General features: G+C 40.3%; 1 protein-coding gene across 1 annotated transcript; it reads right to left on the reverse strand.

The window, feature by feature from the left end:
• Positions 1-2,871: 2,871 nt before the first annotated feature.
• Positions 2,872-4,268, reverse strand: LOC109404955 (uncharacterized). Its single transcript, XM_019677912.3, has 4 exons — positions 4,036-4,268; positions 3,692-3,783; positions 3,445-3,625; positions 2,872-3,336 (listed from the first exon to the last, which is right to left on the reverse strand). Exons 1-4 carry the CDS (start codon positions 4,172-4,174, stop codon positions 3,188-3,190), a joined length of 561 nt encoding a protein of 186 aa, XP_019533457.3. The 5' UTR covers positions 4,175-4,268; the 3' UTR covers positions 2,872-3,187.
• Positions 4,269-13,422: the final 9,154 nt, after the last annotated feature.

Raw genomic sequence — 13,422 nt, forward strand, 5'->3', positions numbered from 1 at the left:
ATGACGTATCGCCGGAGGAATATTTGGAGGATTTTTCGGAAGGATTCTTGGAGGAGTTCATTGACGAATCCCTGAAGGAAATCTTGGATTTCCTGGAGGAAATCTTGTAGGAATTCGTGGAGGAATTTCTGGAGGAATGCATGGAGGCAATACTAAATGAATACTGAAGGAATTTCTGGAGGAATTCTTGGTAGAATTTTAGGAGAAAGGAGATCATATCGAGTTGGCATCACTAGACTCAACCAAAGCCTATATGCCACGACCTGGATGCGGCGAGTAATGCAGAAGCTCTCTCTGATTGGGGAGTGACGGGACACAGCTTGCACTTCATCAAACACTACCTTACCAACCGCAGATTACTGTAACCCTGTTCTTGATAGCAATGAATGGTGTTTTTGGGGTCTTGCCAATAGGAGTATTCATTCTAGTGTACGCCGATGACATCCTGTTACTAGTCACCAGTAAACATCCGAAGGCCACACGGAGAAAGCTACAAGCCGCGGTCCCGGCGGTCACGGAATGGGCGGATAAAAATGTCTTTGAGATAGCTTCCAAAAAAGTCAAAGATAATCCTTTCCCTAATCAAAAGACGTTGGAAATCCTAAGGATTACACTGGACCAATCCCTTTCCTTCCGTAGCCATTTTGGTAAGATCAAGGACCGATGCAAGGTATGATTAAACCTGCCCAGAGCGATATCTGGGAAACGCTCACGTAGTGAACGAAAGTCACATCTACGAGAAGCCGATGCTATTGTTACCAGCCGGATTTTTCCGAGGTCTAAACTACCTGCCGGGCATCGAAAGAGCTGCTGAAAATCCTGGGTTCAGTTAACAACGCTGCCGCCCGTATAGTACAGTATGACCCATAAAAAAAATGCAAAAATCCATTTTTTTCTTTCTTTGGTAATTTTTGTTGCAATATTTCTTATGAATTCAGTTTTTTTTTTTCAGATAGGGCTACAATAAGGAGGTGATTGTCATACAGGATATCTCAAATAAGTGTCAACATATTCATTGGTTACGTATATGGGATACCTAACAGTTGCCATCAATTTCTGAAAAAAAACAAATGTTTCCTCGTATTTTTGGAGCTTTACGCATTAAAATGAAAACTTTTAAATACATGTAAATCATGCAGAAATATGTGCTCTGCCTTTTGAAAAAATTTTTGAAAACATTATCAGATGCTTAGGAACCAAAAACTAAAAAATGTGGCATATTTCAAAACCCTTAGTTAATATAGATCCATAAATAACTTCACCCTGTTTGAAAAAATAATCAAAATAATTTCTTGCTAATGAAGGCTCATAAACCTACGTTTATAATAGACACAAATACGTAGTACTTAACAAGAGTTTGATACTTCATACATTTGTTTTTCTGAAAATGTCCATTTGTCGTACACTCTAGTTTTCAGTAAATGTCACATAACTTATAAGGTAATAATTTTTTTCACCTGTCTAAATCACCAACGATCGCCTGAAGACCTTGTCTAGCTATGAAAGTGCTGTTCTTGAAATAAAATTTAATTGAATGTGATTGAGAGCAATTTGACAAAAAATACAACCTTAAAAAAACACCTCTGGCGCGAGGACGTTTTTGAGATCCTTATCTTCAACATTACTTTTTTCAAAGGTTTATGATTCAAATCAGTAAATGTTCCTATGCCGTTGATAAATTAGTGTCTTGACAATATTATCCATTAGCATTAGCATTAGCATTAGAATTTAGCAAGTCGCACAAATTCGTAGGTGGTACAGCCCTGGATCGCTGTTATGAGGGTTGCATCTTTCCTGTCCGTTATCAAAGCACAAAGATTTGGGACTAATCTCTGACTCTTAGACAAAATTGACGCAATCCTCCAACGGTCTAGTGCTGTCCTGGCCACGTCCTTGCGACAGCTGAGGGATGGGGAAGGAAGATTAGTTGGACACCTATGAGTGTCTTGGCAATATTATCCAATAGAAAAATGCAAAGTTTATCGATTGGAAGCACGTGAGCAATGTCTTCGAAAACTTTCGCATTTTTTTATGGCCCATACTGTATATGGGTTATTACCGTACCGTTCCCCGAACGGCTATTGATAACAGCCGCAGTGTTGTGCTCCGCTGATTCCTTGTCTCGAATGTCTCCCTTTCGTACCACCCACCCAACATCCTACTAGGGTGCTGGTGATGAACGAGAAAAGTGCAGTGTCTTTTAGAACAAAAACCCGACAAACGATACGATTATCATAAAATGATTAAGATCGAGCCCTGAGGAAGATCCCAACCCAAGGATCGAAGCGTTGGCAATGATATTGAAGTATCAACGGGTTTTCCGTGAATGAAATCTGAAAAACTCTGATAGTTACACAAAATCTCCTGTGTGTTTTTTTATGGAGGGATTCCTGGTGGTTTTCTGGAGAAAATCCCGCAGGATTCCTTGGAGGAATCCCTGGAGGAAATTCTGGGTGAAATTCCTGGAGGAGTTTCTGGGGGATTCCCTGGAAGAATTTATGGAAGAACCCAAAGAGGAATTTCTGGAGACACCCCTGAAGGAATCCCTGGATGAATGTTTGAAGATAATGCTTAAAACAAACGCCTCGAAAAGTAAAATACCAATAAAAAAAGTGAACGATGCAAAAAGATTAAAATCTGTGATGTAGTTCAATGATTTGCTAATGCACAAAGAAGGTTAAAACATTCTCACAAGTAATCTCTACAATAACAATACATACCTATTTTTGACCTTGAAATATTAACTTCGCTATCTTGCAATACACTTTGAGGCAATGAAAACGTTATACGTGACGCCTCACATGGGACTTGTTGTCACTAGGAATGATTGTTTGTAAAATGTTATTATGTATAAAAGAATTTTATTTATATCTGATACCCAATCTTGCAGGGTTGTGTAAATCGATAATATCATACATTGAACATAGTCTTACAAATTAAATGATCATACACATGATCGGTAGTGTTCATAATCAATAAAAATCATCACTAATTCATAATTACTAATAGGAAGGATGTCTTTGTTGGCTCATCCGATAGCGAGCGATATTTTTTTGGTTCCATAATACTTTGCACTTAATTTTCACTCGACAGAATCCTTCTGGACTAGACTAGAACTGGATATGAAGATCCTGACCCATCTTCACAGAGAGCAACATTTTTTTAAGTATTGGTCGTCTATCCGATTCTAACTTTTGCCATCCAGGGGCATCATTTCGACACATACGCTGGCATCGCCATTCGCACAGTTCTCCTTCTTGGACTCCCTTTCACGAAGTCTTTGTCTGGTGTCACGCTCGATTCCGCTCAGAACGTACATCTCCACTGGTGTAATGACTGCGTCCATGAAAACAAATTGAATCAAGTTAACACACCACTGACTGACTGACTGGGAAACGAAAACAAACGATTCCAATTGGAAAGACCGATCACGTTTCTGCTTACCCACTAGCACAACAACGAGAAGCACCGAATTCGTAATCACCGTGTCGCCCGTATTCCCTTGGCCGTCGTCGTGGATGTGATAGATCGTCACCTCGATGATTTCGTAAATCCATCGGACCGCCAGCACGCAGTTGCGTACCAGCATAAATATCTTGTTGAATGTGATGTGACCCGGTGCTTTCTATATAGGGACGAAACGAGCAGAGTGAAACCGACTCGTCTAGGCACGATCGTGCTTTATACTCACGTCACGAATTCCAACCAGCACAAAAACAAGGAAGAACGTCGATAGGACACAGACTGTCGTACAACTCGCAAGCAGCACCAAGTCCACCATACCTGGAATAAAGCTGAAGTTAGCTATTTTCATTTATTGAAGTTAATCTCGAATATCTATAAAAATACGCCAACGCAATTCTTCGCAAGATACCCGTTGACACAACATCAGCGAGAGCAATCACCTTTCTTGGGCTTTCGATCGTTAGAACGTAAACAACGAACGAAGACGACGACGACGTAAATTTCATGCCGCAGCTTCACGATCGTCCTCGATCACAATCGAGCACCACAATCACAATCGGTTACACTTACCATGTTCACAGGATTCGACGCAAGCCTCCTCGTAGCGGGCGGTTACCCTTCGGAAGTAGGCAATGGCGGCAAATGCCATGGCGCTGAAGCAAAGCACAAAATAGACGGTGCCAATCCGACGGAACAAGCTTGCCTCCATGTTTGTTTTGGGACCTCGATTAAAGCCAGAGACAGAGAGAAATTGTGCGGATCAATTCGCTTCGTGCTGATCCCAGTCGCAAACTGAGCTGCGCAAGAGTCGATGCGAATCGAGGCTGAATGGTGTTGGGAATGAATGGGATGAACTGTGGGTGATGGCTGTTGGTCAGGGATTGTAAAATGGCTTCAAGTTGCATTCTTTCTTTGTGACCAAAGAGTTCTCGAATAGTTGAGTGTAGACGGGATATAGGGTAAACAGGTATAATATGCCCCCCCTAAGGAAAAATGGAAATATCTCTGCACTCGTCCCCGTATTTTACTCAATCAATGCATTTATTGATTGAGCGAAGTGTTAGCTTTTATCCGATAACAACCTTTTGCACGAAATAACAGTATTTATTCCGTAATAACGTGTTTTCTAAAATCAACAAAATCAAAAACTCGCAAAAGCGTCGGGGCTAAACGCCCCAGCTACGGTATAATATGATCCGCAACAACGGGCTAGTATGCTCCTCTGTAGCGGGGCATTACGCTCCATAACAACGGGGTTATATGCCCCTACCGAGTGAATCCGAGCCGGACAAACGTCAAATATCGGAACTAAGATCAGCTGATGCAGTGCATTGGCTGTGAGCCATATTATCCAGCTGACGGTGGGGCATATTGCCCGTTTGAGTGTGACTATGAAAAAACTTTAGAATAACAAAATTTAATTACAATTTTCTTATTTTAATTGCAGATGCAAGTTATTTTACTTCATAATTTAGTAGACAACAGCTAATTTTATTGGTTTTGCTTCATTGGCGCGTGCTAGCGCTTAATTCAAACACATCGATAATTACAACAAATGTGTGCGTTTTCAATTTTGTGTTGTATATTTGTTTTAAAGGGTACAACAACCACAAAATTGACATAGTAGACAAGTCTCATGAATATGAAGCCTTATACAATGATTTTATCCACTCACTATTTCAAATTCCCTGGAAATTGAAGGGGGGCGTTTTGCCCCGTGGGGGCGCATTATACCGGTTTACCCTAAAGCATACCAGAGGAAGAAATTTCTTATATGATTTTTGTTACATGACATTACAAATACAGATACGACTGTTGGGTTGGGCGAAGTATCTGTGCATAATGCTGTTTCAATTGTGAATAAAGCTATGAGTCTAAGTCGAAAAATAACGAAACAAATAAAAACACCAGATACGATTTGCAACATCACAACAAGAAAAAGAGTAACGATTTTTTTTAAGTATAAAATCGGTGCATCGGTTTACAAATCGGTACAAATTTGCAATCCCTGAATGTTTAGTACGAGAGCTTGTGGTACAGTATGCGGCAGGAAAAAATGCGAAAGTGTTTTTCAATTTCAAACCTCATTTTCGTCCATTTGACATTAACCAATCTATGTTTCAACGTTCCATGATCTAAAATAGGCTAGTTTTCTGAAAAGTTAATTAAAAAATTTCCCATTTTGGTCGCTAACCTTTACAGGGCGGCGCCTGAAGATGAAGACAAACAGAATTTTCAAACCGCAGAAAATCGCACAGGTCGCTAAATTTCGCATCCGATAAAACAAAATTTTTGATTTTCTCTACAATATCATCAAATATATGTACTTATTTCATCTGGCATGTGAAACTACATGGCTCTGGATCAATGTGGTCTGGTTATTCATCGAATTTGAGCTAATTTTGTTACTGTTATAGTCATTTTGTTTAATGACCATTGGGCGCGCAGTTTATTGATATCCGCTTATTAGGCCTACATTATCACATGTTAAACATCAAATATGTTCATTTTTATTTCTCAGTGCTAGAATATAGACATTGACTGATACACTGTCATGAAAAAATTGTCTTTCATATCCCATATTTAGCGTGTAATAGTGCCTTGAACTTTTCGCATTTTTTCCTGCCGCACCCTGTAGAATAGAGTAAATGAATTGCGCAGTTCATTGGTGAGAAGTGAACTGCGGAGAGAGAGAATTGAAATCTCACCATTCAACAGACTTTTGAAAAGAGCTCAAGATTTCAAATTGAGCTATCGTAAACCACATAACTTAATCTACTATTTGAATGCAATGGACAACTATTATGAAAGGTTTCTTCTTCTAAGAAGGGACATTTGTCTTAAGCAACGAGCTATGCAACTGAAAGATGGATAAACAACTGAACATCGATCAATAAATTAGAAGGTCAGTTGTGGAATGTTGTTACAAGTTGTACTAGAGTGAGAACTTTGTTTTTCAGCGCCATCATCATTCACTTGGCTCAAACAAATACGGACGAATGAGCTGTGTGGAATTCATTCCAACATAGGCGCCATTTTTGGCGAACATGCGTGGTGGACTTCAGTGCAGCTCTTTAGTGTAGCATCTTGTTGAGTTGGTCATCTTGTACAATTTTCTTGAATTCATTTTCAAACGACATGCTTGGCTACCATTAGGAGGCCGTTTATAACAAGCAAAGTCAAACTGTTTGGCACCCCAGGTTTTTTGTAATGTCCTCGAAGTTTTAAGTGACCATTTTCTAGAATTTTCCTGGAATTTTTACAAAAAGAATATTATTGCATTTTCTAGAATTTCTTGAAAAGATTCCTGACGAATGCATTCCTGTCAGTGCAATTCTTTAAACATTTCTCCAGAGATTCCTTCGGGATCTTTCTTTGGGACTTCTTTAGGTGATTCTCAAGAAATTTACCAAAATATTTATTTTGGAAATTGGTGCATGGGTCACCTCAGAAATTCCTCCTTAGATTTATTAAGGAATTCTTCAGGATTGCTACATAAGTTCATGCTTGTATTCCACCATGTATTTCTTCACTCATTTCTAAAGGAATATCTCCAGAATTTTTGTCAGAGTTTTCTTCATGAGTTTTTCTTCTGGGAAGCTCAAAAAATCTGTAAATTTCTCAAGAAGTTCTTCTGGAAATTTCTTCGGGTGTTTCTCCAGATATTCCTCCAAACGAGAAGATCTTGTTTAAGAAATTGTTGCTTGAATTTTTTCCAAAGGTTCCTTCAGGTATGACTCCATTCATTCAGGGATTTTATCGGACATTTAGAGTAAGGTGGGGCAAAAGTTCGACCCTAGTTGAAAATTCAACTTATTTCAAAAAATCGAAGCGGATAAAAATAAATACCGTGTGGTGATTCTACATTCCATGAGCTAAAATTTTGCTGAACAAAGTTACGCCAAATGTCTTTTCAATTTTGAGTTACAACACTTTTTGTACATGTGTGTTTTATTCGAACTCTTGCCCCACCACTGGGGCAAAAGTTCGAATCTAGTGTTTGTGGAATTTCGCTAACCGTAGCACACTATTTTGACACTTTGGTAACAGGAATACCTGAAACCACTTGATATTTGATGTTGGAACTGGAATACACTTACATCAGTCATAGAGATACTATGTACATTTTGCAGAATTTTAGGTTTTTACCTAAAGTTGCCACATGACTCGAACTTTTGCCCCACAATTCGAACTTTTGCCCCACTATGTGTAAAATATGATTTCCAAATCTTTTTTGCAAAAAGTTATACATGCTAAAGCATCTTCAAAATATACCTAGTTACGCCCCAAAATAAAATATCGAAGTCGATTTCATTACAATTCCATTCCATGCGTTGGAAGGACCATCGCATGTTATAATTTTTTGATCAAAAACCAACATTTTGTCATAACTTTTCGAAATTAAGATCAATTTTCATAATTTTTGGAGTGAAAGATTCTTTTTCAAAAAGGGTTCGAACAACCTTGACACCCGAAAGAAATAATTTGAATAGAGCTCAAAAACTTCAAAAGAAACTCTTGCCCCACTCGAACTTTTGCCCCACTTTACTCTATTTATTTATGGAGGAATACCTGGAACAACTATTTCTCCAATAGATCTTCAAGGAATTCCTCCACTGATAGCTTTGAAATTATTCAAACCTTCATTCAGGGAATGCTTCATATTTTTTTCAAAGAACTTTCTCAACAAATCTGCAGAAATAACTCCAGATTATATTCCTTTGCATTTTTTCTAGGAATTTTCTTGAAAAATGGTTATCTTTAAATAATATCAGAGGGTTCTTCAGTTCTTCCATTTTTTTTAAATATTCCTTTAAAAATCCTTTGTTATTGCTTTAGTGGTGCTCTAAAGAATCTATTCGGGGTTTTCTCCAGATATTATTACACTAAAACCTCTTTTTATTCATGCTATTTTTATGCACTTTTAATTTATGCACCTTTTTATGCCCTGCATAAAAAGAGGGAAAGCTGCTCAGAACCAATATTGTGCATAAGAATATTTAATAATGACGGAAAATAGTGCAACGGTGGCCAAGGGGTGTTTACAGAGGAGAGTAAAGGAAGGTTACAGGCTCGTTTTGGGGTGTTTCCGAAGGTCTCATGTGCGTTACATGAGGTCCGAGTGGGTATTAAGGGGGTTTCGGAGTCATATCAGGAAGTCTCAGTGCATTTTAGGCTGGTTTCAGAGGCGTTAAGGAGGCGTATTTAGGTGTTATGGTTTGGGAGTATTTTTTGAGGCATTTCAGGATGCTTCAGACCATTTTCGGCGTGATTCAGAGGCGTTACGGAAGCGTTACAGAGGAGTTTTCGGGGTGTTCGGAGCTTCACAGGTGCGTTACATGGGGTGCGAGGGGGTTTAAGAAGGATTTTGAAGGCATTTCACGACGTTTCAGAGCATATTCTGCGGAACTAAGAGGCGTTACGAAAGCGTTACGGAGGATTTTTCGGGGGGTTCGGAGCCTCTCAGGTGCGTTACATGGGGTCCGAGGGGGTTTAAGGGGGAATTATTGAGGCATTTCAAGACGTTTCAGAGCATTTTCGGCGGGATGCAGAGGCGTTACGGAACCGTTACGAGGAGTTTTCGTGTGGTTCGGAGCCTCTCTGGTGCGTTTAAGGGGGTTTAAGGGGGATTTTAAAGGCATTTTAGGACGTTTCAGAGCATTTTCCGCGGGATTAAGAGGCGTTACGAAAGCGTTACGGAGTCGTTTTTGGGGGGGTTTGGAGCCCATCAGATGCGTTACATGGGATCCTTGAGGGTCCGAGGAGGTCCGAGGAGGTCTAAGGAGGATTTTGGAGACATTTCAGGACGTTTCAGAGCCTCTTCGGTGGGATTCGGAGACGTTACAGAAGCGTTACAGAAGAGTTCCCAGGGGTTTCAAAGCCTCTTAGGTGCGTAACATGGGGTCCCCGGGGGTTTTGAGGGGGATTTTGGAGGCATTTCAGGAAGTTGCAGAGCAGACTTGGAAATACCTTAAAACGCCCCTCAAACCTCTTGCAACACTCTTAGAAAGTTCCTGAGATCCCTTGAATTGCCCCTAAAGCCCCTTGGAACGCCCCTGGAACCCACTTAATGTTATTAAAATAACCCAGAATTCCTCGTAATCCCATGAAAACACCAAAAAATCTTGACAGAACACCCTTAAAGGCACCTCAAATCTCCCGAAACAACCCCTTAAAACGCCCCTGAAGCCCCTTGGATCCCCCTTTTTGGGTTCTCTGGGGAAATTCTGGTAACCCCCTTAGCCCCATCTCAACTGCCCAGGAGCAAAACCTGTTCTTGTGAACTGGATTCTCTAACTAAAGTACTAACTTAATTTATGCACTAATTTCCCTCATTTTATGCCTTTTTTAATTTATGCACATTTTTAATTTATGCAGTCCCGGTGATACCATAGAAGATCGGTGATGTACTCGTTTTTTGTGACAGTGATAATGTGCGGCAACTTGATAGTGTCGGTTTATGAAGAGACTTATTTGTATATTTGGCGATTGCCGTGGTGTCAACGTTTTTCCTCGACCACGCGTGAGCATCGATTACAAGCAGATCAATAAAGCTGCAACGGTCAGAGTCAGTGGACTACGCGGAACTAGGTGAGATCTTTCTGATTACACTCTACGTACATTATATTGTCATATAACTACAAGTAAGTTGAAAATTCGCTATTTTCAACATCCTTTCATCTATTGGAAGCTGCTTCAGTTCTGGGCTCTTTCTAAGTTGATGAAGGGATTTATAAATGCTTGCAAGGACTTGGCCAGGTGTGTGGAGCTGAGTGGATCTATGACATTGTAGATAGTAGCGACATCAGCAATGCCAATGGATATATTCAACTTTGCAACTCCATTCAAGATTTGTGCAAGTATTCATGCTATGCTATGCTATGCTATGCTACTTTTAATTTATGCAGTCCCGGCCATGTGCATAAAAAGAGGTTCCAGTGTACTTACTTACTTTCAGTCCTGGGCACCCCCAGTGGTGCAGAGGGCCGAATTGAAAGATTTCCATCCTGAGCGATTGCCAGCCATCGCCTTGACCTTTGGCCAGGTCAAATTTCTGTCAACTTGCTTGATTTCGTTGTTGAGGCTGCATCGCCATGAGACTCTGCTGCGATGTCCTGCTGGGTTACACTCTAACGCTTGCTTGCAGAATTCGTTTCCACCCCTGCGTAGAGTGTGGCCGACCCACCTCCACTTTCGCTCCCGAATTTCTGTCGCTATCGGCTTTTGATGACATCGACAATGGAGCTCCACGTTGGAGATATTCCTCCATATATTTCCCCAGATATTTTTTTCGTCATTTTTTACGAATAACTGCACGAATTCCTCATCCGATTTTTTGAGGAATTTCTACAGAAACTACTTCAGAATAATATTTGAACAATTTTTTTAAGGAATCTCATCAGACCCTTATCTGGGCGGTTTACATGGCATTCCTAAAAATAAATTTTCAAAATGTGAATATCTGGGGGAATTTATGCCTGAATCACTGAAAGGAATAATTTAAAAGATCATCTGGAGGAATTCCAGCAGTATTTTCTGGATAAAACCCAAAAAAAAAATCCTTGATACATACCTGCGGGAAATTTTCAATGGAATCCCAAGAGCAACTCTAGAACAGATCTCTGGTGGACTTCGTGAAGAAATACCTGAATGAATTTATGACGGAATTTTTGGAAAAGTTTTTGAAGAAATCACAAGAAGAATTTATGAACCAATCTCTGGAAGAATTTCTAACGAAATCGCTTTAGCAACCCTCAATTTTTTTGAAGGTATTTCCAAAAAAAATGTAAACGAATTGCTAGAAGATTTCTAAAGTAATTTCGGTGGAGTTTCAGAAGGAACTCATTCAGATGCATATAAAAGAATTCCTGGAGAAATTTCTGAGGAATACCATGAGGGATTATCTGGAGGAAGCCCTGCAGAAATTTCGTAAAGAAGTAAAGAAACTACATTAGAACTTACTGTTGGGTACACAATTCTCACACGGGAGGTAGGTTCGCTACACAAGGTTGCACTTACCTTAATCTCGTTGAACTTACCCCGCAATCGAGCCACCGACAGCTGCTCCCTCAGCAACCACCAGCGGTACGATGGAACTCGGAAGCCACCGATAACCGCACTCGTCGCAGCTCACGGCCACCAACGCGTCGGTTTTTCTCCGTCGAAGGACCACGGCTCTTTGCCGAACTCTGAATGGGACTGCCGTTGCCGCTTGCTTGCTTGTCAACGACAACGCGTAAGGAGGGATGCCGAAAAGAGGGAAAATTAATCCGAATAACCAGATTCTGAATAACTCTCGACATCCACTCCCCTGCTATCAAGACAAAGCACTGCAACCGCCACAGCAACCACCGCACACAACGCCTCGATTGATGGAAGCGAACGATGAACAGCGACGCCGAACAGGATGCGACACGTTCTCCTCGAAAACCAACGCCGACTCAAAGGGACACACACACGCTTTCCACCAACTCGGGGTGGAAGGAAGAAGGAAAGTGCTAGTCGATCCTCGCACCGATCGGGCTAGCCACCACTTTCGCGACTCTTTCGGCACTCGTTCAAGAAAAACACTTGCTCCGTTTACGACGACGGTTTAATTAATACTGATACTGATACATGAATGGGTTATCTTATATATATTTTTCTCTCGGGTTGGCAGTAGGCCAACGCACGCTTCGCTGCGCAACAAGCTCCGCCTATCTGGAGCACAAATGGCTAGAAACCGCCTGGCAGCCAACGTCTCGCTGGTATATAATCGTCGGCCGACACCGGAATTGTTCTCATTTGCTCTGCACGCGTACGGCGCGTACACTTACCATGATACATGATGCAGGTGACTTTCTCCACCAGAGCTCCACTCCCTAATAAGGTGGTATCGCACTCCCTGCCTCGCCATGATACTTGCTCTCATCGACGCTTGCTTGGAGAAGGACACGCTAGGGGGAATGTCACTAATCTTTGTTCACACCCCACAGTTGGAGTTTCTGAAAAAAAACCTTTTAGTTTTCAAATCCAAAATCTTGGAGTAGTTTCTATAGAAATTCGTGGGTTAATTTTGGAAGAAATCCTTAAAATTTGGACAAATTATGGACAAATTTATGGAATCTTATAGGGTTATTAAGAAAAAATTTACAGACACATTTCTTGAAGAGTACCTGGAAGAATTTCTGAAGCAGTCTGTGATAGATTTTCTATAATAAAATACTTTTGAAAAATTTCCGGGGGAACTTTCGATTTTTTGTTAAATCGCTGAACTTACGATTTTCTGAAAAAAAAATTCGTAAGTCCATGAAAGCTTTTCCAGAGGAATTCATCGAGAAATTTCTGGAGGATCCTTTAATAGAAATTCTACAGGAAATTCTAAAGCAATTCAAGAAACATGTTTTAAAAGAACTTTCACAATAAATTCGTGGTAGACTTAGCAAGCAATATCGATAGGAATTCAGGTAAGGTTGTATGAAAAAATTCTTCAGATAATATGTGGGGTAATATCTTAGAAATTTTTGAGAGTAAGAATTTTCTAAAGAAATCAATGGAAGAATTCCTAGTAGTATTTCATAGAAATTCCCTGGAAGATTTTCTGAAGGCATCGCTGGAGGATTTTTTGAAGATATCTGCATGGTTTTTAAATGAGTCCATCTATAATTTTCTGGAGATATCTCTTAAAGAATTTTCGAAGAAAACACTGAAGGATTTCTGAAGCAGTTCGTGACAGATTTTCTAAAATAATATTTTGAATAGTTTCGGAGGGATTGCGTGGATTTCCAGTTGCCTAGTGGTTCAGACTTCTTCTTCTTCTTCTTCTTCTTCTTCTTCTTCTTCTTCTTCTTCTTCTTCTTCTTCTTCTTCTTCTTCTTCTTATTCTTCTTTTTCTTCTTCTTCTTCCTCCTCTTCTTTGTGGCTCGACGTTCGCCTTGGAACTTGGCCTGTTTCTCTTCAACTTAGTATTCATGGAGC

Source organism: Aedes albopictus, chromosome 2 (assembly GCF_035046485.1).
Source record: "Aedes albopictus strain Foshan chromosome 2, AalbF5, whole genome shotgun sequence".
Classification (NCBI taxonomy): domain Eukaryota; kingdom Metazoa; phylum Arthropoda; class Insecta; order Diptera; family Culicidae; genus Aedes; species Aedes albopictus.